The sequence below is a fragment of the Cheilinus undulatus genome, linkage group 11, assembly GCF_018320785.1.
Source record: "Cheilinus undulatus linkage group 11, ASM1832078v1, whole genome shotgun sequence".
NCBI lineage: Eukaryota > Metazoa > Chordata > Actinopteri > Labriformes > Labridae > Cheilinus > Cheilinus undulatus.
The window spans coordinates 50,794,508-50,821,475 of record NC_054875.1 but is presented as its reverse complement, the minus strand read 5'-3'; the positions used below and the strand labels follow the sequence as shown (position 1 = coordinate 50,821,475).

Here is a 26,968-nt window from a genome sequence, read left to right as displayed (position 1 = left end):
ATTTTTTCCACCAATTTTAACACGTTTTTTCCATGTAACTCCTATTTTTGTCAGTTTTAAACTTTTCCACCACTTTTTTCTGCCTGTTTTTGCCATTTCTAAATCAACTTAATGTTGCCTCTGCTGACCTATTATTGCTACTTTTTATCCCTTTTTCCCACTTTTTATGCCCAATTTTTCCCATTTTAGCCACATTTCTCCATTTGATATGCCCATTTTTGCCAGTTTAACCAATTTCTGTCATTATCTGCCTATTTTTTTCTTTCTTAGTTAAACCTTTTTTGCCTGTTTATGTCAATTTTTCATCCGTTTTCACCAAATTTCCACACATTTTTTCCAATTTAAAGCCATTTCAGGCACTTTTAACTCCCTTTTACCACTATTTATGCCTATTTTTTCCATCTTTGTCTAATTTTTGCCACTTCAAACCCATTTCTGCTACTTTTAAAATCCAATTTCACCATCTTTTCCATCATTTTTTGGCTTTACTAATCCATTGTAGCAATTTTAAGCAATTTGAATAATTTTTTAACAAAGGGGATTTACATTTTAAGAAGGCTGTTTACTACATCGATGATTAAAAAATTCTTTAATAAGAGTGGTTATTTTTTCAGGTTAAATATAAGATATGAATATCACAGCTTAACTTTACAATGGACCATGGTTTTGCTGGCCCCCAGTTTGGCTGGGTCCATTATCCCCTTTATGAGCGGCCTATTCTAGAACGTTCATGTCTGTGTTCATCCTCCTTCAGATACAGTGGGGGTCCCCGGTCTTTGGCACCTTTATTTTGGGGGTCCCCGGTCTCTGGCTCCTTATTTTGGGGGTCCCTGGTCTCTGGCTCCTTTATTTTGGGGGACCCTGGTCTCTGGCTCCTTTATTTTGGGGGTCCCTGGTCTCTGGCTCCTTTATTTTGGGGGTCCCCGGTCTCTGGCTCCTTTATTTTGGGGGTCCCTGGTCTCTGGCTCCTTTATTTTCGGGGGGCCCTGGTCTCTGGCTCCTTTATTTTGGGGGACCCCGGTCTCTGGCTCCTTTATTTTGGGGGACCCCGGTCTTTGGCACCTTTATTTTGGGGGTCCCCAGTCTCTGGCTCCTTTATTTTGGGGGTCCCTGGTCTCTGGCTCCTTTATTTTGGGGGACCCTGGTCTCTGGCTCCTTTATTTTTGGGGTCCCTGGTCTCTGGCTCCTTTATTTTGGGGGACCCCGGTCTTTGGCGCCTTTATTTTGGGGGTCCCCGGTCTTTGGCGCCTTTATTTTGGGGGTCCCTGGTCTCTGGCTCCTTTATTTTGGGGGTCCCTGGTCTCCGGCTCCTTTATTTTGGGGGACCCCGGTCTCTGGTCCCTTTATTTTGGGGGACCCCAGTCTCTGGCTCCTTTATTTTGGGGGTCCCCAGTCTCTGGCTCCTTTATTTTGGGGGACCCCGGTCTCTGGTCCCTTTATTTTGGGGGACCCTGGTCTCTGGCTCCTTTATTTTGGGGGACCCTGGTCTCTGGCTCCTTATTTTGGGGGTCCCCAGTCTCTGGCTCCTTTATTTTGGGGGACCCTGGTCTCTGTTACATTGATTTTGGGGGACCCTGGTCTCTGGATCCTTTATTTTGGGGGACCCTGGTCTCTGGCTCCTTATTTTGGGGGTCCCCAGTCTCTGGCTCCTTTATTTTGGGGGACCCTGGTCTCTGGTCCCTTTATTTTGGGGGACCCTGGTCTCTGGCTCCTTTATTTTGGGGGTCGTGGGCTGAAAAGGTTGAGACCCCCGGCTTAAACCTCTGATAGACATTGATATCTGATGATGATGATGATGATGATGATGTTATCGTCCATGTCTGAGTTTGAAAGCTGAAGAACATCTTAGTGAATGAAGAGCGAGCTCACTAACTTTGACCCAGACCCTGAATGCTGGCTGCTGATTGGATGAACCCATCTCTAACCTAGGGTCAGTACAGCTGTGGTAGCTGAGACCCCGATCCTAACATTAAGGCTCAGATCAGCTGATAGTGGAGCAGGGATCTCCTCTGTGTCTGTGAGCTGATCGTGACCTTGCTGTAGGTGGTGGTTTGTTTGGGGTATAAACGGACTCTGTGAGTCTAGTGGTAGACCGCTTGTAAACATAGTCTAGTATGGCCCAGACTGAGCTATATCTTTAACATTCCCACTCTAGGATTAGTCCATCATTCCCGGTCCTGCCCTTATTAGGAGCATCCTGTGGTACGGCTCTGAAAAGAGGAAGAGACAGTAAAAGCAGAAATGAGTGTGCTGTCACGCTGATGCAGACTGTCAGCGTGTTCGTCCTTTATTGTGAACTTATCGCCTGTTCATGACTCATGAAGGTGGAGGTGGCGTGCTCTTAAATACGGCTCTCTGGGTCTTTCCTGTTTTCGTTTTGATGAGTGTGACCGCGTGGCGCCGCTGGCCGTCAAATGTCAACATCCATCTCCATTTATCCCCATAAATCCTGGTGTTTTAGGGGTCCCTTCCTGGAGGCGGTTCAGGTTTCAGCACTCAGAGAGAGGAGCAGGATTAGAGCGGCCGTGTCCCGTGGAGGTTTGTTGGCGTGAAGAAAAGCCCTTTCCTCGTATGACTCATTAAAACAAGCAGGAAAGTTTGATAGAGTGGCTGCAGACATATTTTTGTGGAGAATCAAACGCTCCTCCTGTGTGACGTGTCATGTGTTTGGAGACCGTGGCCATGGAAGCATGGATCAACACCATCAGGCCTACAAGTCTGGCATTCATTTGGGGTCCCTAGTCCTAGACCAGGAACATAACAGACCCCGGATTCTGACTTTTACCCCATCAAGAGTCTGCAGGGTTCTTTCTGTCTGTTGGTACACTTCCTCTTCCTGTCTCTTTCTTCATTGTGTCTGTTGCTTGCTTCCTCTTTTCTGGGTGGCCTTCTCTTCCTGTGTCTCTAGAACCTTCTGTCCCCCTTTGCTTTGTCTTACTGCCTTTATTCATGGTTTCTGTCTTTATCTGTGGTAACTCCGTCTTAAATTAGTCTGTCTTTATTATTGAGGACTCACTAACCCAGTCTCTTCCCCACTGATGATTCCACTCATGTCTGAAGATAATTGATAGGATTATATTCTGTGTTTTGTCCTGTTTGTGGCTCAAGACGGTTCGTTCTAGCGCCCCTACAGGCTGACAGAGACACTACAAAGCAAACATGGAACAAACATCAGGAGGAGAGGACGCCTTTTACCTTCTTCCTGCCCCTGTTATGATGCTGTATAACTGTTACTACAGTACTACAGTAACTCTTAGGCTTACATGTAATGTAACATTCTTTTATTCCCATCGTTGTCCTATAACTGTTACTACAGTAACTCTTAGCTATATATTTAATGTAACATTCTTTTATCACCATCATTGTCCTATAACTGTTACTACAGTAACTCAGGCTTACATGTAATGTAACATTCTTTTATTCCCATCGTTGTCCTATAACTGTACCTACAGTAACTCTTAGCTATATATTTAATGTAACATTCTTTTATCACCATCATTGTCCTATAACTGTTACTACAGTAACTCAGGCTTACATGTAATGTAACATTCTTTTATTCCCATCGTTGTCCTATAACTGTACCTACAGTAACTCTTAGGCTTACATGTGATGTAACATTCTTTTATTACCATCGCTGTCCTATAACTGTACCTACAGTAACTCTTAGCTATATTTAATGTAACATTCTTTTATTCCCATCGCTGTCCTATAACTGTACCTACAGTAACTCTTAGCTATATTTAATGTAACATTCTTTTATTCCCATCGCTGTCCTATAACTGTACCTACAGTAACTCTTAGCTATATATTTAATGTAACATTCTTTTATCACCATCATTGTCCTATAACTGTTACTACAGTAACTCAGGCTTACATGTAATGTAACATTCTTTTATTCCCATCGTTGTCCTATAACTGTACCTACAGTAACTCTTAGCTATATATTTAATGTAACATTCTTTTATCACCATCATTGTCCTATAACTGTTACTACAGTAACTCAGGCTTACATGTAATGTAACATTCTTTTATTCCCATCGTTGTCCTATAACTGTACCTACAGTAACTCTTAGCTATATATTTAATGTAACATTCTTTTATTCCCATCGTTGTCCTATAACTGTACCTACAGTAACTCTTAGGCTTACATGTGATGTAACATTCTTTTATTACCATCGCTGTCCTATAACTGTACCTACAGTAACTCTTAGGCTTACATGTGATGTAACATTCTTTTATTACCATCGCTGTCCTATAACTGTACCTACAGTAACTCTTAGCTATATTTAATGTAACATTCTTTTATTACCATCGCTGTCCTATAACTGTACCTACAGTAACTCTTAGGCTTACATGTGATGTAACATTCTTTTATTACCATCGCTGTCCTATAACTGTACCTACAGTAACTCTTAGCTATATTTAATGTAACATTCTTTTATTCCCATCGCTGTCCTATAACTGTACCTACAGTAACTCTTAGGCTTACATGTGATGTAACATTCTTTTATTACCATCGCTGTCCTATAACTGTACCTACAGTAACTCTTAGCTATATATTTAATGTAACATTCTTTTATTTTTATAGTTTTCCTGTTACTCCAGTAAATCCGTGCCCATTCGTACCTCTGATTGCAGCACTCTCCAGTCTGAGACCAGATCTGTGAATTAGTTCCTGTGAATTCTCTGAAATGAATTCTCAGCATCGTCAGCTTTTCTTATTGAGCTGAATTGACACGATGAGCTCCAACCTTGCTTCTAATCTCAGTCTCATGGTTTAAATATGTAATTCAATTAGTCACTTATGGAGGATTTCAAAGGGATGCGACCCGGAGGGCTGACTGTCCACAGGGCAGCTGATGTTAAAAATACACCAGCTCTTTCTTTCTTATTAGCCAATGAGACTGTAGAGAGGCTTTGTTGGGTCAACACTTGTTTATTTGGCTGTTCCCTGATTTTATCTGAATTTTGACAGTTTTTTTTCTGTGAGCTGTAGAACATGTTAGTGAGAAACTTGATGCATCACTCTTCAGTTTTTTTATAGAGCTGCATAATTATCTGATTGCAATGTCAGGCTTTGCATTTACATGATAATCAACATGTCTGCAGAAAAGCCTTTTAAGTTAACAATCGGCCATTATTGACCTTTTCTAGTACCTGTATTTTCAGAAATATCCATTCTGCATGATTTTCACTGATGACCAAGTGAGTAGACTCATGATACTGTCTATTTCAGCTCTCACGGACAGAAGACTCATATTTACTCTATTTTAGGGCCGGGCAGTTAATCCAAAATTCCAATTTGCATACGAGTAAAAATCCTGACAATAACATATTTTCCCAAAATTCTTCAGCCCTTCTTTAATCTAGTGTTGTGTTGGTTATGACAGAATAATTTATTGCTTGTGTTTGTTGGAAAAAAGATAACTTCATAAATATTGCTTATTAAATTGCATTGAGATCATTTCCTCAGATGGTTCAGCCCCTCTCTATCTGTGCTGTTTCCGTCCTCATCATTAGATTATTAATGCAGTAAGGCCAGTTTGAATAGAAACGGGTGTTTTCTCCAGATAACTGTGTAATGGCTCAGCGTCTCTGCATGATGGTGTGTGTGTGTAAGGTGGCAGACCGACAACACAATCAGAGCACTAAGGGTGTCCTGGACCGCAGGTTGGGAATCAGTGGGCTGGGTAATTAATGGGAAACACTGAAGACCTAAAATGACATTCAGGCCATTTTACACTCTTAGATAAACAGGTCAGTCAGTCTGTTGCTGTCAAAGCCTCAGGAGATTTATTTTTATTTTTATTCATTTTATTTTTATTTTTATTTTATTTTTATTTATTTTTTTATTCTATTTTTCATTTATTTGTTTTAGTTTAGTTAATTTATTTTATTTATTTTTTTGAGTTTAGTTTAGTAGTGTTGTAATGAGGTGAGACAGGTTTAGTTAGTTTTTTGTTTTTTATTGCAAAGCTTCATTTTTATTTCTACTCCCAGTTACCTCTGTAAACATTGTCATTAGTTGTAGTTTGTGATACCAGTCTCTCTGATAAGATCACTCTCTGCTCTGGTATATTTCTGCTCTGTCTGATCTCCTTTCATTACTCTGGGCTTTTCTTTTGAACATGTGAAGAACTCTTTGAAGGATTTCCTTTAGACCAGCGTACACTCTGACCCTGTATCCTCAGACTGGTCCAGTATTACCTCACATTAAAACTCTGTGCTGGTCCCTGTTATTCTGGACCCTATTCTGACCCAGTGTTCCGCAGTATCCTGATTTAAACCAACCAAAAAAGCCTTTAAGGCTCTTTTCTGTCCTCATTGATGCAGGTCCTGAGTCGGCCCTGCTGGCGATGGGGATACAAAGATCTCAGTCTGAGTCTGTGCCCTTCTCTTCCTGTCCCTGTTTACCTCACTGCTGGAACTCATTGGGAGCATTTATTTGTTATGTAATGTAACATGAGACCTGGGATTTCTATGGAACCAGAATGTGAGGTTGTGATTGTGGTCCTGATTGACACCTGATCCTCTGAATAAAGCCCCTGGCTGCTGTGAGCCGGGTTTATTAATAGAATCAGACTTCAGAGTAATGGAGTAGTAAAAGACCGGTGCTGGGAGGGACATGCAGGAGGCTGACTGTGGCTCTTAACTCAGTCATGTTGTTGGGACATGCTCAGAGAGAATGCATGGCAGAGATTCTTGGAAACACTCAGGAATCGACTGTTTCTAGAGAGGAGTTTACTCTGAATCTAAACTTGGTATAAGATGTTGGGAATATGTATCTCAGTGATTCTCAGTATGCTGGATAAAAACACTCACTGTGGCTTTTCTCTCTCCTGGTGTGACTGTCTGCCTGAATGTGTGTGGGTGTGTGTGTGTGTGTGTGTGTTCTGTATGTACGCCATCATTGTTGGTTTATTTTCCTCTTTTTGGGTGGGTGTGACACCATGTGTGCTGCGTTTAATCCTCATGGATGTCAAATATTCATGTGTGATTGTGTTTTCTTATCGGACATGTGCGGTGACTCTTTGTGGCGTATTCGCGTGGCTGTGTTGCTGTGTTTGGGTGTTATCACATGCATGTGTGTGTGTGTGCCTGTGTGTGATGTATGTGTTACAAAGGAGAGGTCGGAGGCTGAAGGGGGGATGACATGCATGTGTCCGGCCTGCTAACATCGCTGACGACTCGCACACTAACCTGCTGCCCGCCCTCCCGACATGACAGACGTCCTGGTAAACTGCTCCTCTTCTTCTCTCGTCCTCTCTGTGTTTACCTCTAGATCTCTGTCACAAATGTTATCTGAGCTCAGCCATGCACTGTTCCTGTAAAAGTCTGCACACCATGGAGCTTTTACCCTTTTCATGGTCAATAAATTTATCTTTTCTGATTAAAAACACCTTTTTAATGTCAAAATGCAAGCAGATTTCTACAAAATAAAGTCAGTTGAATAATATCTGTACTGTAAAATCAGTGAGTTTTTAAATATTCCTACTTCTAGTCAGTCTTTAGTAGAGTCTCCTCTGTCTGCAGTCTCAGCTCTGAGTCTGTGTGGATAGGTCTCAGTCAGGATCAAACATCTGGACTCTGGAATTTTACTCCATTCTTCTTTGATAAACTGCTCAAGATTTGTCAGGATAATCAGGGATCAGGAGTCAGCAGCCCTTTAAACTCCAGACACTAATCCTCTATAGGCCTGAGGTCTGGGCTTTGACTCGGCCACTCCAGAACATTCTCCTTGTTGTCTTTAAACCATTTCTGTGGAGCTTTCTCTGGATGCTTCAGCTCTAGTCTGCCAGGAAATTAATCTCCTCCCAAACTGTAGTTCTGCTGAGAAGCATCCCCACAGCATGATGCTGCTGAGAGGCATCCCCGCAGCATGATGCTGCTGAGAAGTATCTCCACAGCATGATGCTGTTTAGAGGCATCCCCACAGCATGATGCTGTTTAGAATCATCCCCACAGCATGATGCTGTTTAGAGGCATCCCCACAGCATGATGCTGTTTAGAAGCATCCCCACAGCATGATGCTGCTGAGAAGCATCTCAACATTATGATGCTGCTGAGAAGAATTCCCACATCATGATGCTGCTGAGAAGCATCCCCACATCATGATGCTGCTGAGAAGCATCCCCACAGCACGATGCTGCTGAGAAGCATCCCCACATCATGATGCTGCTGAGAAGCATCCCCACAGCATGATGCTGCTGAGAAGCATCCCCACAGCATGATGCTGCTGAGAAGCATCCCCACAGCATGATGCTGCTGAGAAGCATCCCCACAGCATGATGCTGCTGAGAAGCATCCCCACAGCATGATGCTGCTGAGAAACATCCCCACAGCATGATGCTGCTGAGAAACATCCCCACAGCATGATGCTGCCACCAGCGTGCTCCACAGTGGGGATGGTGTGTTTGTGGTGATGTCAGTGTTTGGCGTCTTGTCTGATGGTCTCAAAGCTCCATTCTGGTCTCATCAGACCAAAGACCTTTCTTCCTCTTGACCATGGAGTCTCCCACAGTCCTTCTGGTGAACTCTAGTCCAGATTGAATCTGAGTTTTCTTCAACAGTGTCTTTCTCTTTGCCACTCTCCCATAAAGCTCTGACTGGTGAAGAACCCGGCCAACAGTTGTTGTCTGCAGAGTCTCTCCATCTCAGCTGCTGAAGCTTGGAGCTCCTTCAGAGTAGTCATAGGTGTCTTGGTGTCCTCTCTCACTAGTCTCCTTCTTGCACGCCCACTCAGTGTGTGAGGATGGTCTGATCTAGGCAGATTTACACATGTGACATATTCCTTCATTTCTTCATGATGGATTTAACTGAACTCTGGGGGATGTTCAGAGACTTGGAGATGTTTCTGTCTCCATCCTCTGACTTAGACTTTTCAGTAACCTTTTCTCTGAGTGTTCTTTTGTCTTCATGGTGTAATGGTAGCCAGGAATACTGATGAACCATACTGATTTATGTATTTAGCATGTTAATCCAGGTATTAATGCAGTGATACTGGAGTACAGCTCTAATTCCAGTCCTTCTATAGTGGTTTATCTGTGCAGACAGTCAGATTGTGGTTGTAAAGCTGATCACCGTGGTCGTGGCTGAAGCGTTGATGTTATTAGTCAGAAATGTGTTTCAGAGCAGCAGCACACAGTCGATGATAGCAGGACTAACTGGCCTTTAACCCCTGATGTGGACTTGGTTGTGGTTAGAGTTTCAGTTGGTCTTGTAGGTGTTACATGACGGGAAGTTTCAAAGCTGGGAAACTGTTCTTTGGACTCGTTATAGGAAAGTTTGGACCATGCTGTTGGTCTGAAGAATCCCTCTCTGCTGTAGCATTAGGGCTGAACCATTTTTCAACCAACACTGCGATTGCAATGTAACAAGTGATTACTCTTCAGGTTCCTCATCTAATAAATCATTCTATGTTATAACACACAAAGCTATTTCTCCCAGAAATTTATATCCAATCTCCCAAAATCTACAAATAAAAGTTCAAAAGTTCTAAGAAAATAACTAAAAATTAAAAACCTGCTGCACCACCCACAAAATCAAATCAAAATCCCAAAAATGTTAAATAATTCCTCAAATTTTCATAAAGATACTAAAAACAAATCAAAGCAACCCCCCCCAAAAAAACAATCCCATCAACTTCCTAAAAATGTACAAATAGTTTCTCAAATTTTGATGAAATTACCTAAAAGTTTCAAAGCTAATTCTCCCAGAAATTTGAATCAAACTCCCCAAAATTTACAAATAAATGTTAGAAATTTCCATAAAATACCTGAAATTTTCTAAACAAATTTCCAAAGAAATTTAAATCAAATTCACAAAATTTAAAAAAACAAACATATCAAATTTTCAAGAAGATCCTTTGAATTTTCAAAGCAAACTTTTCCCCAAAAATTCAAATCAAATTCCTAAAAATGTCAAAATAAATTTCTCAAATTTCCACAAAAATATCTAAAAATTTCTAAGCAAAAATCCCCTAAGATTCAAACCAATCTAACAAAAATGTCTTATTGTAATTATTTTGTCTTGTTTTGCAAATTTGACATTAATTGTAATGAAGGGAGTGATGATTTTATGGATTTATTTTGAAGACAAAAATATACAAAAACAAGGAAAGTAGGAGCTTTGTCATTTATTCTAGAAAATATTGGCACTTGATTGAATCTACATTTGGACTTACTGCCCAGCCCTATGTAGCATGGAGATAAATCATCTTAATAAGGAGTATAATGTTGAAGTTTTCATCTGTAATCAGCTCCCATCGCTCTAACTGTTCCATCCATCACAGAAATACAAAGACAGACATGCTGGAGCTGAGAGGAGACATTGCTGAGTGATGCATGCACGCCTGAAGCATTCCTGCAGCTCCACAGAAATAGCGGTGCTTAAAAATTCTGAAGGTGTTGTGAAAGGAAGAGGAGACAAGTCCAGACTGGACTCCAGAGGTGTCCAAGTTTGGAGAAAGAAGGAATTGAAGCTCTTTTCTCTGTGAGCCATCGTGGCACGAAGAGTTTCATGCACTCATGATTGTGTGAGTGTAGACACGAAGTCTGATTCATCAAGTTTCAGAGAGAAACCCAGAAGCTGTGTCACAATACCTCTGCTTCCTGTCTCCTCTCTCGCTCTCTCTCTCTCTCCGCTCTTACCTTGGACTGCCTCTCGTCTCTCTTCCTCCTTCACTGAAGTGAAGACGTGTTGATTGATGGAACAAACGTAGCTGTTAGCAGAGGAGCCAGAGAATCTAGAAAGACAGACCTGTTTGTTCTTTCATTCAGACTCCTGGTGGATCCGCCGTCGGAGCGCCTCGTCTCTGGTGAGCTTTGCTGCCGAATGCTTTCTCTGCGCTGACTGTGACGGAGCTGGGCTCTCCCGAGGTCTGGACTGGTAGGCTGTGTCAGGAATAATGGTCTGGATGTCTGGAGGGTTTTTAAGCTTCATTTCTAGCATTTATGGGATTTAATAACCTCTGTGTGGAAAAGCTCTGATGAAACTCTTCATGCCCTGTTCTGAGATAATAATGAGAATGCACTGTCATCAAACTTCTGCAAGAACGTTGTTCTCGGTTCCTTAAAGCAGACGTCTGGGAGCGTTAGATCTCTGGAAATGTTAGGGTTAACAGCAGACGTTTCTCAGCGTGAAATCTGATAGGAGCAATAATCAATATTGCATTTTAAGGTAGCTTTATCGGTTATTTCATGTTTGAATCATTCACACGGGCACAAAGCAGGGGCTTTTAAAGTGTGTGAGAGTGAGGCTCCCCTAAGAAGAACTGATTCATCTGGTGGACCCCCACCCACAAAAATGATTCACATTAAAAAAAATGAAACAACATTTCAAACATTTACGTCTAATCTTTAAACATTTTAACATTCATATATTTTGGATATTTTGGTTTGTAAATGTCCTTAAACATCTGTCTCTCCCTCTTATTCAGTTAGAATGCCATTAAATACCCCTTTTCATATTTTTTGGGCCATTTTACAACTTCTTTTTGCTTCTTTTTGCCCATTTTTCCACTTTTATCCCATTTTTGCCCTTTTTCACCTTTTTGCCCATTTAAGCTACCTTTCACCAGTAAATATCCCTTTTCTCCCAAATAGTTTTGCATGTTTTTGCGACGTCTTTTTGCCACTTTTATCCCATTTTTGCCCATTTAAACTACCCTTTGCCATTAAATACCACTTGTTTCTTTTCTTTTTTTTGGACCCCTTTTCACCCATTTAAGATACCTTTTGCTATTAAATACCCCCTTTTCCCCCATTTTTTGCCCATTTTCAAAAACTTTTTTGCCCCTTTTTTTTAGGATTTTTTGCCCCTTTTCGCCCAATTAAGCTACCTTTTGCCATTAAATTCCTTTTTTTCCTTTTTTTGCCCATTTTTGCCACTCTTGGCTGCTTTTTTCTCACTTAAGTCACTTTTAACTCTTTTTTTGCCCTGTTTTTGTCACCTTCTGACCATTTTTTGCCACCTTCAAAGCTTTTTTGTAACTTCTCACCCATTTCTGCTACTTTCTGATTTTTTTTCCACTTTTTCTCCCCATTTTTGCCCATTTTCATTCAGTTTTTGCTGCTTTTTGACCATTTTTGCCACCTTTAACCTGTTTTTATTGCTACTTCCAGCTGTTTTTGCCTCTTTTTACCTCTTAGATTGTGGCTCTTGCGAAGGTATTTTCAATCTTTTGGCTTTTTGGTTGAGTCCATTTAGCTCCATGCACAGCAGAGGTTAACAAAGCAAACCACCTTTTTTCAGGTTTATGGTTCTGCGCCTCCCCTGAAGCTCTGTGGCGCCCCCCAGGGGAGGACCGTCTCACACTTTGAAAACCACTGCGCTAATGTTTATAAAAATGTGTGCAGCCCTTTAAATCCTCCTGTGAGAAGTTTGAGCTGGTGAGGAAATTAAGTGGAACTTATCCTGATGTCTCTGTGAGTTAAAAAGAACCAGACCATCAGAGCCAGGTTTATTTAATCCCTGCATTTAGAAGCTGCTGGCTGGGTTACAGAGCATGCTCAAATGTGACCTTTTACAGATTTCAAAGCACATTCTCACGTTAGAGTTGTGCTGATTGATATGCCACCAATCATTGTTGGCAGGTTTCTGTCATGAAGACTTGATCGATAGCTGTGGAGCAGATCACCTGTGGGTGATCCTCCGCTCTGTCTGTGTGCTGCAGCGTAGTGGCGGGTGGTCAACCAGTGAAGTTTCTGCCACAGAAGGCCTCCACCATCATCGTCACCGGTTTAAATGCCTGTGCTGTTGTAATGCACACATGAGGCAGAGTGATACTTGACAGACATCAGCTCAGTCTGTTTGGCTCCAGAGTTACAAACACCCCGACCGCGCCGTTGTCCTGGCCGTGCAGCAGAGTGAACAGCTGAAGTGTGTGTTCCCTCCTCTCCCAGTTAGAAGTCTGAATGACAGGAGTGTGTGAGTGTAGAGCATCTCTGTCAGTCTGGATCAGATCTGCTCGGTTTCTCTTTAGCCCCGGGCTGCAGCCCATCATCTAATCACAGCTTAAACGACTGTTTAAAGGTGTTTTAACTCATGAGTCTTGTTTTAGTCCGTGATGAGTCAAAGAGGCGGGCTGTGGCGTTAAACAAGGTCAGAGAAGTGAGTGAGCTGGTACTGCTGCTAAATCACTGAGAAAAATGCTATTCCCTTAAAGTTATTAACAACAAAGTCAGTAGTGGTTATTTTTTAAATGCTTCAACATGTAAAACAAAAAAAGTTAACATTTATCAGGGTTGCATAATAATATTAGCATGATTTCAGTATCTACATAAAACACCTTAAAAATATGTATGGCAGTGTTAATCTGCTGTAATTGTCAGATTATATGAGCACACACCCTCCTTAATGGCTGTGAAAATCAGGATATATCTGCTTTAAATATCATCCTATATTGGCGGGAATTATTGGCCTATATTGACAGAAAATTCCAGCCAATATTGACCCATTTCAGATGTAAAAATCAGCCTATATTAGCAGTTCATATTGGCCTATATAAGCTGGAAATATCAGCCTTTATCTGCTGTAAAAATGTTCCTATATTGGCTGGAATTATTGGCCCATAGCGGCTGAAAATTCCAACTTTATGGCATATTTTGGCCGTAAATATCAACCTATATCAGCAGTAGATTTCAGTTCATATTGGCTGTAAATTCCAGTCTATATCAGCTGTTAATATCGTCCTAGAGTGGCTGTAACTATTGACCTATATAAGCTGTAGATTTTAGTCTATATCTGCTGTAAGTGTGAGCCTATATTGATCGTGAATATCAGCCCATAGCTGGCTGTTAATATTTCCTGTAATTACAGTAGATATTGTCCTGTATTGGCCTATACCAGCTCTGAATATGAGTGAATATTAGCGGTACCACACTGATAGGTTTGTGTCGTTTTTGACAGGATCACCAGACTCACCAGACTCCTGCTAAATGAAGTCTTTTTCTTTGTTTGTCCTCTATGTGGTTGGTTTGATGTAGACCGTCTGTAGACCAGAATGCTGTAGTCTATCTGGTTGACATAGACCGTTTGTAGACCAGCGTGCTGTAGTTTTTCTGCTGGTTGATGTAGACCGTCTGTAGACCGGTGTGCTGTAGTCTATCTGGTTGATGTAGACCATCTATAGACCAGCATGCTGTAGTCTATCTGGTTGATGTAGACTGTCTGTAGACCAGCATGCTGTAGTCTATCTGGTTGACGTAGACCGTTTGTAGACCAGCATGCTGTAGTTTTTCTGGTGGTTGATGTAGACCGTCTGTAGACCAGCGTGCTGTAGTTTTACTGGTGGTTGATGTAGACCGTCTGTAGGCCAGCATGCTGTAGTTTTTCTGGTGGTTGATGTAGACTGTCTGTAGACCGGTGTGCTGTAGTCTATCTGGTTGATGTAGACTGTCTGTAGACCAGCGTGCTGTAGTTTTTCTGGTGGTTGATGTAGACCGTCTGTAGGCCAGCATGCTGTAGTTTTTCTGGTGGTTGATGTAGACCGTCTGTAGACCATGAGTGAGTGTTGCAGGTATGGTGGTCTGTGTTCAGACAGTCTTGCCCGTATAAGGAGGAGGGCTGAGCGCTGTGGAGATGGATTTGGGTCTGAGATGGTCAGTCATTGCGGCCCACTGGTGAGAACCTTGAGTGTGTCACGGCCGCTGCACGGTTGGATTCATAGCTCCACTTACTGTGTGTGTTTGTTTCCGTGAGTCTGTAGGTGAGTGTGTGGGGAGTGTGTGTGAAAGCACGGCGGAGTGTGGGGCATTCCTAAGGAGCAGTAGATGGAGCGTTTGGAGCTGTGTGCGTTAGCAGGCTCTAGCGGAGTCTAACGTGTCAGGACAGGAGTTAGAGAAGCTCCTTTCCTCTGGAGAACAGCCGGCCTTCTTCCTGAACCATATTTGGGCGCTGACTCACCAAAATACAGGAAATACGAAGATGTAGAGACCATCCTTAAATCGGGAAATGTCCTTCAGTTTAACCTTGGGTTCACTGTGATGTCATCAGTGTTCTAGCCTACAGGTGTTACAGGATACCTGTAGAGAACACACTGAGGTCTCAGGTGTTCCACAGTTACCTGGGCTGGGGTGCAGCACTAGAGGAGGGAACTGTGGGAGATCAGGACTGATCTAACAAAGATCAGTAATCAGTAGAGACATCAGGTCTTCTCAGACTGAGGACCAGGGTCTGAACATGATCAGCACCTCAGAGGTGTGATGGTCCCGGTGTTTAGGTTCAGTCAGTGACCGTGCTAACTGGTGACTTTTAGCCGTTTCCATAAAGCCTTAACTATGGGGGCAGTGTTGCTGTCACTACCCGATACATACCTCTAGTGGGGCACGAAGAAGAAATAACAATGGCGGAACTTTTTGAGGAAAAGTTGTGCGAGTATCGGTCTTAAATGCACAGACACTGAGACCAGGGTTAGCGCTGATAGCAGGCCTAAAGCACATTAACTTTTACTCATTAAACACTGCAGATACCTTAGCCCAGTGCTTTTCAAACTTTTTTTGCCCAAGGCACACCTAAGGTAAAGCCAAAATCTCAAGGCCCACCATATTTAAATCGATACAAAATAGACTTTTAAAATAATATTATAGCCAAGATGGCCTATGGGGGGGGGTAAAGGGGTGAGCTTTCTGGGGCCCAGACAACTGGGGGATGAAGGAGATAGCAAAATTGGGCAAAAGGTGGGAAAATGGGTTATGAGTGATGACAAAACATGGCAAAAAGTGGCATAACAAAGTAAGAAGGTGGCATAAATTGGTTAAAAAAAGTGGCTTAACAATGGGTTGAATTTGGCAAAAACTTGTTGAAAGTGTCAAATAGTGGCGAAAATGGGTTACAAGTGGCCTAAAAGGATTCAATGTTGTAAAAAAGGTGGTAAAAATGGGTTAGAAGTGGTAAAAAAAGGGCAAAATTGGGCAAAAAAGTGTTGCAGTTTTAAACTCTTTCTTCTTATTTTCTGCCTGTTTTGCTATTTCTAAATCAGTTCTAACCACATGAGCTTAATGTTGCCTCTGTTGACCCGTTATTGCTACTATTAACCACTTTTTACACCCAGTTTTCCCCATTTTAACCCAATTTCACCATTTGATTTGCCCATTTTTGCTAGTTTGATTGAATTTCTGCTGAAATCTGCCTATTTTTCTTTCTCAGTTAACCTGTTTTTTGCCAGTTTATATTAATTTTTCATACCATTTCACCAAATTTCCACCCATTTTTGCTGATTTAAAGCCTTTCAGCCACTTTTTAAATCCTTTTTGCAACCATTTAAGCCATTTTAACCCATTTATTTCAGCTACTTTTAAAATCCAACTTCACCACCTTTTCTGAACCATTTTAATCCTTTTTTAACAAAAAGGATTTACATTTTTGAGAAGGCTTTTTACTACACACATGATTAAAAAAGAGGTTTGTTTCTTTAAAAGAGTGGTTTTTCAGCTTAGATAGGAAATATGGATACCACAGCTGAACTTTACAATGGACCATGGTTTTCAGAAAACTTACAGGCGGCCTTGTCTGCACAAGACTATTCAGAAATGTGCATGGCTGTTTTCAACCACCTTCAGGTCCAGTGGGGGTCCCCGGTCTCTGGCACCTTTATTTTGGGGGTCGTGGGCTGAAAAGGTCGAGAACCTCTGATCTAGACGTCTCTGAACATTTAGAATCAACCACCAGACTGTCTACTCCCTCACTCCTCTCTGACAGGAGACACTGAGGGACAGTAAAACAGGTGTTTAAATCCTGACTGGACTCAGGTAAAACATCCATACTCTTCATCCATACTCTTCATCCATACTCTTCATCCATACTCTTCATCCATACTCTTCATCCCTTACTCTTCATCCATACTCTTCATCAATACTCTTCATCCATACTCTATATCCATACTCTTCATCCATACTCTATATCCATACTCTTCATCCATACTCTTCATCCATACTCTTCATCCCTTACTCTTCATCCATACTCTTCATCCATACTCTTCATCCCTTACTCTTCATCCATACTCTTCATCCCTAACTCTTCATCCATACTCTTCATCAATACTCTTCATCCATACTCTATATCCATACTCTTCATCCATACTCTTCATCCATACTCTTCATCCCTTACTCTTCATCCATACTCTTCATCCATACTCTTCATCCCTTACTCTTCATCCATACTCTTCATCCCTTACTCTTCATCCATACTCTTCATCCATACTCTTCATCCCTTACTCTTCATCCATACTCTTCATCCCTAACTCTTCATCCATACTCTTCATCCCTAACTCTTCATCCATACTCTTCATCCCTAACTCTTCATCCATACTCTTCATCCATACTCTTCATCCCTAACTCTTCATCCATACTCTTCATCCCTAACTCTTCATCCATACTCTTCATCCCTTACTCTTCATCCATACTCTTCATCCATACTCTTCATCCCTTACTCTTCATCCATACTCTTCATCCCTAACTCTTCATCCATACTCTTCATCCATACTCTTCATCCATACTCTTCATCCATACTCTTCATCCCTAACTCTTCATCCATACTCTTCATCCATACTCTTCATCCATACTCTTCATCCCTAACTCTTCATCCATACTCTTCATCAATACTCTTCATCCATACTTTATGTCCATACTCTTCATCCCTAACTCTTCATCCATACTCTTCATCCATACTCTTCATCCATACTTTTCATCCCTAACTCTTCATCCATACTCTTCATCCATACTCTTCATCCATACTCTTCATCCCTAACTCTTCATCCATACTCTTCATCCATACTCTTCATCCATACTCTTCATCCCTAACTCTTCATCCATACTCTTCATCCATACTCTTCATCCATACTCTTCATCCATACTCTTCATCCCTAACTCTTCATCCATACTCTTCATCCATACTCTTCATCCATACTCTTCATCCATACTCTTCATCCATACTCTTCATCCCTAACTCTTCATCCATACTCTTCATCCATACTCTTCATCCATACTCTTCATCCCTAACTCTTCATCCATACTCTTCATCCATACTCTTCATCCATACTCTTCATCCATACTCATCATCCATACTCTTCATCCCTAACTCTTCATCCATACTCTTCATCCCTAACTCTTCATCCATACTCTTCATCGATACTCTTCATCCATACTCATCATCCATACTCTTCATCCCTAACTCATCATCCATACTCTTCATCCATACTTTTCATCCCTAACTCTTCATCCATACTCTTCATCCATACTCTTCATCCCTAACTCTTCATCCCTAACTCTTCATCCATACTCTTCATCCATACTCTTCATCCATACTCTTCATCCCTAACTCTTCATCCCTAACTCTTCATCCATACTCTTCATCCATACTCTTCATCCATACTCTTCATCCCTAACTCTTCATACCTAACTCTTCATCCCTAACTCTTCATCCATACTCTTCATCCATACTCTTCATCCCTAACTCTTCATCCCTAACTCTTCATCCATACTCTTCATCCATACTCTTCATCCCTAACTCTTCATCCCTAACTCTTCATCCATACTCTTCATCCATACTCTTCATCCATACTCTTCATCCCTTACTCTTCATCCCTAACTCTTCATCCATACTCTTCATCCATACTCTTCATCCCTAACTCTTCATCCATACTCTTCATCCATACTCTTCATCCATACTCTTCATCCATACTCATCATCCATACTCTTCATCCCTAACTCTTCATCCATACTCTTCATCCCTAACTCTTCATCCATACTCTTCATCCATACTCTTCATCCATACTCTTCATCCCTAACTCTTCATCCCTAACATTTCATCCATACTCTTCATCCATACTCTTCATCCATACTCTTCATCCATACTCTTCATCCCTAACTCTTCATCCATACTCTTCATCCCTAACTCTTCATCCCTAACTCTTCATCCCTAACTCTTCATCCCTAACTCTTCATCCATACTCTTCATCCATACTCTTCATCCATACTCTTCATCCATACTCTTCATCCATACTCTTCATCCCTAACTCTTCATCCCTAACTCTTCATCCATACTCTTCATCCATACTCTTCATCCATACTCTTCATCCCTAACTCTTCATCCATACTCTTCATCCATACTCTTCATCCATACTCTTCATCCATACTCTTCATCCCTAACTCTTCATCCCTAACTCTTCATCCATACTCTTCATCCATACTCTTCATCCATACTCTTCATCCCTAACTCTTCATCCCTAACTCTTCATCCATACTCTTCATCCATACTCTTCATCCATACTCTTCATCCCTAACTCTTCATCCCTAACTCTTCATCCATACTCTTCATCCATACTCTTCATCCCTAACTCTTCATCCCTAACTCTTCATCCATACTCTTCATCCATACTCTTCATCCATACTCTTCATCCATACTCATCATCCATACTCTTCATCCCTAACTCTTCATCCATACTCTTCATCCCTAACTCTTCATCCATACTCTTCATCCCTAACTCTTCATCCATACTCTTCATCCATACTCTTCATCCATACTCTTCATCCCTAACTCTTCATCCCTAACATTTCATCCATACTCTTCATCCATACTCTTCATCCATACTCTTCATCCATACTCTTCATCCCTAACTCTTCATCCCTAACTCTTCATCCCTAACTCTTCATCCATACTCTTCATCCATACTCTTCATCCCTAACTCTTCATCCATACTCTTCATCCATACTCTTCATCCATACTCTTCATCCATACTCTTCATCCCTAACTCTTCATCCATACTCTTCATCCATACTCTTCATCCATACTCTTCATCCATACTCTTCATCCCTAACTCTTCATCCATACTCTTCATCCATACTCTTCATCCATACTCTTCATCCATACTCTTCATCCATACTCATTTAACCATGGAACTGTCTCTGCTAATAATGTGACCTCAGTTTTATCATTTGTTGATGGTTTTGTTTGGTTACTAAAAGAAGTAATGAGGGTGTAAGATGTGAAGGTGATGTCGATGTGTTTTTTCCTGACGTGTGTGGGTGTGTGTGTGTGTGTGTGTGTGTGTGTTTCTGGCTTTTGTGGTTCACTTCCAGTCAACCTCTCAGTCCTCTTTGGTGGAAAGGCACAGGTGTTTCCTCACCTGAGGTGTCTTTGAAGTGTGCTGCTCTCACTCCCACACATTTATCCGTCAGCTCACCGCCCTGAAGGCGTGTTTGGTTTCCTTCGTTCTACAGAAGCGGCGTTTCATCAGCCACAACTACTGGAGCAGGGCCAGTGATGAAACGTGGTTCACCAGTTTCTGCTGAAGATTTATTCTTACTTTAGTTCATCTGATGGCAGCAACACATCTCAGAAATGTAGGGACAGGGTAACAGAAGGCTGGAAAAGTAAGTGGTAGCTGGAGAAGCACTGTAACACTAATGAGGTTAATTATCAACAGGTCAGTCACATGACTGGGTATAAAAGGAGCATTTTAGAGAGGCAGAGTCTCTCAGAAGTAAAGATGGGCAGAGGTTCATCAATCTGTGAAAAACTGAGTCTAAGAACTGGAACAGTTTCAGAAAAATGTTCCCCAGACTTTGAATCTCTTCCATCTACAGTCCATAATATCATCAACAGATTCAGAGAATCTGGAGAAACCTCTGAGAGCAGGGACAAGGCTGAAGGGGCCCTCAGGGGCCCTCAGGGGCCACTGCATTAAAAACAGGCATGATTCTGTAGTGAAATCACTGCATGGGCTCAGGAACATTCCAGAAATCATCGTCTGTCAACACAGTTGGCCGTGCCATCCACCAATGACAGTTAAAGCTGATCATGGAGAGAAGAAGCCATATGTGACCAGGATCCAGAAACACCCTGGTCCATCTTCTCTGGACCAAAGCTCATTTAACATGGACTGAGGAAACATGGAAAACTGTTCTGTGGTCAGAGGAAACATGGAAAACTGTTCTGTGGTCAGAGGAAACATGGAAAACTGTTCTGTGGTCAGAGGAAAGATGGAAAACTGTTCTGTGGTCAGAGGAGACATGGAAAACTGTTCTGTGGTCAGAGGAAAGATGGAAAACTGTTCTGTGGTCAGAGGAAACATGGAAAACTGTTCTGTGGTCAGAGGAAACCTTGGACGCTGTGTCCTGTGGACTAAAGAGGATCTGGAGCATCCAGCTGGTTCTCCTGGCTCAGGTCTAAAGCCTGCATCTCTGATGGTATGGGGTTGCATTAGTGCCTATGGCGTGGGCAGCTCTAACATCTGGAGAGGAACTATCAATGCTGAACAGCAGAGACTTTTTGTGAATTGGGACTGTATTTGTTGGGACAGTACTAAATCAGATAGGTTGAATAACTGATCCTTTATATAAACATGTAAATGTAAAATAGTAGGTGTGTTTCCTCTTTCGTCCGTCTGCTCTTCCTCTTCTCCTTCCTCTCCGTCACTGACCAATCACTGCGACCCTAACCTCTCTCAGATGTTGTTCTCTCTCTTACACCGACCTCAGCATGAGTCTGATCCACCAACAAGGTACAGTGTTCCTACCTTACTGTCGAGCTCAGGTTACTACCAGAGCTGCTCCACACTACCTCATACTGTCCTGTTGCTCTGATTGGCCCCTAATGAATGTGACAGAGTGTTCGTCCAATCAGATCACCTTCGGAGATCTTTTTAAAGTCCTAGAATGTGAACCCATGCGGTGGATCTAACAGTCTAGAGCCCGTCTGGGCGGTCTACAGCGCTCAGTCAGACTCAGTCAGAGCAGAGATGGAGATCACAGGAGATACTCGGAGGAACGCTCATCTGCCTGGGTGTGTGTTTGTGTGGAAACAGCGTGTGTGCCCGGCCCGTTTTATCAGGATTAAAAGGTTAAAGAAATATTGACAGAGATGAGATAACAGTGAATGACCTAGCTGGTGTGTGTTAGCAGAGCTTTTTCTGTCTGATGCAGATGAATCAGAGAAACCCAGTCCTGCTAACGCTCTGAACAAAAGAGGAAGTGACACGTCTGCTGAGAGCCAACTGAACATTAGCCTCTTCCTCTCTCTCTCTGTCTTTACTCAGACACTCTGGTGACGGCTGTCTGATAAAAGATGGAGCGGTAGATAAAGGAGAGGAGAGGAAGGGCGTGTTCCTCTGGCTTTGCTCTAACTGCAGCCAAACTGACTTCAGGGTACTTTCCGTGTTTTAGCAGCGAGTACGCTAGCTCACCTGTACACCTGTACACCTGTCAGCAGCAGCACAGGTGGCCAGGTGTACAGGTGCACCTCAGCAAAGAGAATATCTACACCTCCCTTATAGATGCTGATGTTAATGTTGGAAAAGTTAAGAGCTGAAAATAACCAACAAGCACAGATGAACTTCATTTACATTAAAGATCACTTTAAGCCTTTTTAAAGGCCGTTAATGTTTTTAGTTGTGCCTGATGATGATCCTGATCTAAACTCAGACTGAAGAATTACAGTTTTTAACTCACATTTCTGTGGGTCATTGGTGGTGCAGGTCTCACAGTTTGACCTTACCTCCAATTTCCATATACGGTGTGCACGCTGCGGAACGCTGGCGAATCGTACTGTGGAGCACATCGCTCCCTCTCTAGTCTATCAGAGCATTTCCATAGCCGCCGCTCCAGACCGGCAGCGGTGCGTGCCTGGAGCGCCACTCCGCTTCGTTTCAGATACGCTGCAGGTCTATTTTTAGCGCCTGCTGCTGACAAACCTCGTAAATTCACTGTCGTCAGAAAGCACCAACCACAGAAGTCACAAGCGTAGAACTTCCGGTTCTTTCAAAATAAAACACAATGCACAGACTCCCGATCGTAAATCATCACTATATCAACTAGGGCTGGGCAATTAAGCGTAAAATTAGATGAAATCGCAATATGGCATGCTGCAATTTCCAAATCGCAGAAGTTGTGATATTTCTTTAACTTGAAATGTGTCAAATAGCAGTTTAATAAATCAACTTTTTTGCATTCAAGTGTCATTTTTTATAATGGCTGCGTTTTGTGTTTTATGGATGTTTTTCTTAATCAAAATGAGTGACATGAAAATGATAATGCCCTTAAACAAAGCAAATGACATCACATTTGCAATAGGAGCAAAAAAATGAGCTCATTCTTCTAAAACTGATGAACCTAGCGTCACTTCATGAAAGTCATACCCCAGCTGTGATCAGCTGGTAGCCAGCCTCACCTCCCCCACCCCAGCTGCCTCCTTTATAGCTTAAAGCTTGTTGCACCCCCATATTCAGATTCATGACACTATGGATTAATGGCTTCAGAAATAATTTCATTGTTTTCAATACACATGGTCTTATTTATGGAATTATTTATTGCTTTAATTTGTCGAAAAAATACCTCAGATTAACCCAAGAATAATCACATATTAAATTGCAATTGCAATATTTGGGGAAAAAAATCGCAATTAGATTATTTTTGCAAATCTACAGCCCTAATATCAACATTATGTCTCATCCTGCAGAGAGAGCAACGGGTCACCGAGAGGTCAGTGGGTCGCAGAGCTACAACGGTGCCATTGAAGAGGAAAAGTTAACTTCTGAGGACATTTAGCCAAAGAATTTTACATAAAACCACAGATCCTTTAAGCAAACATTAACCTCTTAACTTCCTCATGTACTCACTCAATGGAGGAAACAATAATGTCATGGACTTACACTGGAGAGGATGATAAATTAACCCCTAAAGGTAGAATAGTCCGTTGTTGACATACTATTCCTGCGTGAACTCGCAGTGCTCCTGTGATCTCTTCCTGCTGATCAGGGCTTGCGCGCCACGGCGCTGTGCTCTAGACTCGCTTCCAGTGGGTGAGGTTGCTCACCTTCGGTGGGACTAACCCGTGATGCTTTGGTGCGCGGCGCCCACGCTGTATATGGAAATTCGGGGTTAGAGAGGGCCAGAGTGCTGCGCCAGCACCGTGCCAGGCCCTGACAGACTCGGCGGTTTATATGCACACATTTACCAGACGGTCCCTCCATCTTTAGCGGTTCTGTCGTCACTGAAGCATCTTCACACACAGACAGTGGAGCTGCTGCTGGAAACAGACACAAGTTCTTCATGAATTTATTCTAAATATTCACTCATCACATAGCAACATCATCGTGACGGTAGTTAAAGCAAAACTATGGCTATTTTTTTATTACTCCTTGATAAAGTATTACAAATCACTGCCTGTTTATACAAGGGTGCACGATATGATCAACATATCGGTACAGTTAGCTCTTACACATATCGGCAAAATAAATGATGTCGTCCTCAAATATTGGTGAAAATCTACCATCAGCTGTAGGGGGTTTCTAGGGCCCCACCCACTCAGAGGCCCCACCGTGGGCCAACTATAAATGTGTTTGTAACAGCTAAAGTGAGTTTGAAAATATCAGCACACCTGACATGTGCAGAAACAGGATGTTGTGCTTCCCTACAGTGAGGTCATGTCACCCCCCATCTCTCTTCATGATGCTTTAGCGCTCGATAGAAACACTCACAGTGAAGTGTGATGTGATGCACACAGATCTGAGCGTGGTGTCAGTCTTGAAGCCAAAGTTGAGAAACCTGTGTGTGCATGTGATGATCATTGTGTGTGTTTGTGTGTGATCACAGTCACATGATGCATCACACTGCCTGCTCTGTCTCCATACCAGCTCTCTCTCTCACTTCCTCTTCTCCATGCCTCTCTCTGAGTCTCTGTGTTCCTCTCCGTCTTCGTCCTCCTTTCTCTCTGGAGGTCAGTCTACCCAGGATGGTTATAACGTTTCAGTAATAATCACTTCAGCTGGAGAAACTCCTGATCCCTCCATCTAGGGCTCAACCTAAAACTAGTATGGAGGTATTTCAGCCTAAATGTGGATGTTTATAAATCTCCTCTAAATGACTGTTTGGATTAGTGATGCTCAGTGTGTGGCTCTTTTATGTCTTGATTTTAAAGATTATTCCCCAAGAAAACCTTAAAAAGGGAAACTTTTTTGCCCATTTTCAACATTTTTAGCATTTTTCATCCATCTAAGCTACCTTTTATCATTGAATACCACATTTTTCCTTCTCTTTGCCACTTTTTGTGCCACTTTTACCCATTTTTGCCACTTCTATGCAATTTTTGCCCTTTTTCACCATTTCTTCTCCCAATTTTCCCCAGTTTAGCTACCTTTTGCCATAAAATACCACTTTTTCCCTATTTTTTGCCCATTTCTGACACTTTTTTGCAACTTTTATCCTTTTTTGCCTTTTTCACCAATTTTTCTCCCCTTCCCAGCCATTTAAGCTACCTTTAGTCATTAAATACCAATTTTTTCCTATATTTTGCCCATTTTAGCCACTTTTTACCACCTTTTCCCATTTTTCCCCCATTGCCTGTTTAAGCTACCTTTTCCATTAAAAACCAACTGTTTCCTCTTTTTTTGCCCATTTTTGCCACTTCTTTTTCCCACTTTATCACATTTTTGCCCTTTTTCACCACTTTTCACCCATTTTAGCTACTTTTTGCCATTAAATACCACTTATTTCCTTTTTTGCCTGTTTTTGCCACTCTTGACTGCTTTTTGCCAATTGTAGTCCTTTTCACTCATTTTTTGCCACCTTTTACACATTTTTTTGTCACTTCTCACCTTTTTTTGGTACTTTCTGACCCTTTTCCACTTTTTCCTCCCCATTTTCACCCATTTTTGTTGCATTTTTTGACCATTTTTGCCTCCTTTAACTTATTTTTATTGCTACTTTAAGCTGTTTTTTGCCACTTTTAACCACTTAGATTGTGGCTTTTGCGAGGGTATTTTACAGCAGTTTGGCTCTTTAGTTGAGCAGGGTTGAGTAACACTGATTTAGATGTTTGATTCAGCCCTGTGGAGCCTAAAATGACCTGGTAAATGACCTGTTTATGTTCCCTAAAGTCAGCTATAGTTAACATCCTATTATTGACGTGATAAAATGTGATTCTGAAACCAAACTACTAAGCCTGACTAAAGCAGGTTGATGATATTTGCTAGACTCTGAACTCAGCGTCATCGATCACCCAGAGAGACAAACCGGCTCTGTGTAGCATTTTCAAACACAGCAGAGAGCATTATTAACTGCACTAGCTCTGTGTGATTACTGTAAATAAAGCAGCGTCACGTGGAGACTATTTTAGCTCCTGTTATCACCGTCTGTGTCGTTACTGTTCAGGTTTCTCTGCATTTACCTCTACAGCTGGACTTTAGGATAAACTGGGATTCTGTTCTAAAAGATTTCACATTTTAAGGAGTACAAGAGTCAATAAAATTCCAATGCATGCATGTTTAGGTGAAAGGGTGGAGTCTAATAATAACACAGTTAATCTGAAGCTAAAATTCTCTGTTTAAACGACGTCTAAATGCTTGGAGGTGCAGAGAGGATCACCAGGCTGTGTTATTGATGCAGACCTCACAGTTATCTAACCTCTCTCTCTCTCTAGTACACAGGTCCGATCCCGGCCGAGCGAGGGGGCGAGCTGGCCATGGGGGGAGGTCGCAGCGAGACCTCAGCACTGAGAGGGACGGGAGGGGGGCGGGGCATGACCACTACCCAGAATTCCCAACGGCCGAACGCCTGCTGCTTCTGCTGGTGCTGCTGCTGCAGCTGCTCATGGTTAGAAACACACACCAACACACACGCATGAACTCTGCATGAACTCTGACATATGTGCACGTTGCTATCAGCTAACACACACTCACACACATAAACTCTGCATTAACTCTGACGACCGAGTCACCTCACAGCAAGAAGGTCGCTGGTTCGCTTGCCAGTCAGGTTCTGCCTGTGCAGAGTTTGCATGTTCTCCCCGTGCACGCGTGGGTTCTCTCCAGGTACTCCAGTTTCCTCCCACCACCAAAGACATGCTGGTTAGGTTTAGTGGTGACTCTAAATTGGCCAAAGGTGTGAATGTGCCTGGTTGTTTGCAAGAGCTGCTCTCAGTCTGCAAAAATACCTGACCTAGATCTGCTCTCAGTCTGCAGGAATACCTGAGCCAG

At 42.1% G+C, this 26,968-nt stretch overlaps 1 protein-coding gene across 5 annotated transcripts in view; it reads left to right on the top strand.

Moving 5' to 3' along the window:
- rgs19 (regulator of G protein signaling 19) overlaps positions 1-26,968 on the top strand; it is a 40,004-nt gene that overhangs the window by 3,807 nt on the left and 9,229 nt on the right. The window contains exons 2-3 of one of the 5 annotated variants that reach the window (XM_041798377.1): positions 7,125-7,235; positions 26,420-26,585. In XM_041798377.1, the coding sequence (XP_041654311.1) occupies positions 7,154-7,235; positions 26,420-26,585 (248 nt within the window). In that variant the 5' untranslated portion in view covers positions 7,125-7,153. Of the gene's footprint in view, positions 1-7,124; positions 7,236-10,696; positions 10,817-26,412; positions 26,586-26,968 lie in introns of those variants that run through there. The other 4 variants (XM_041798379.1, XM_041798380.1, XM_041798381.1 and 1 more) reach the window with 4 other exon arrangements.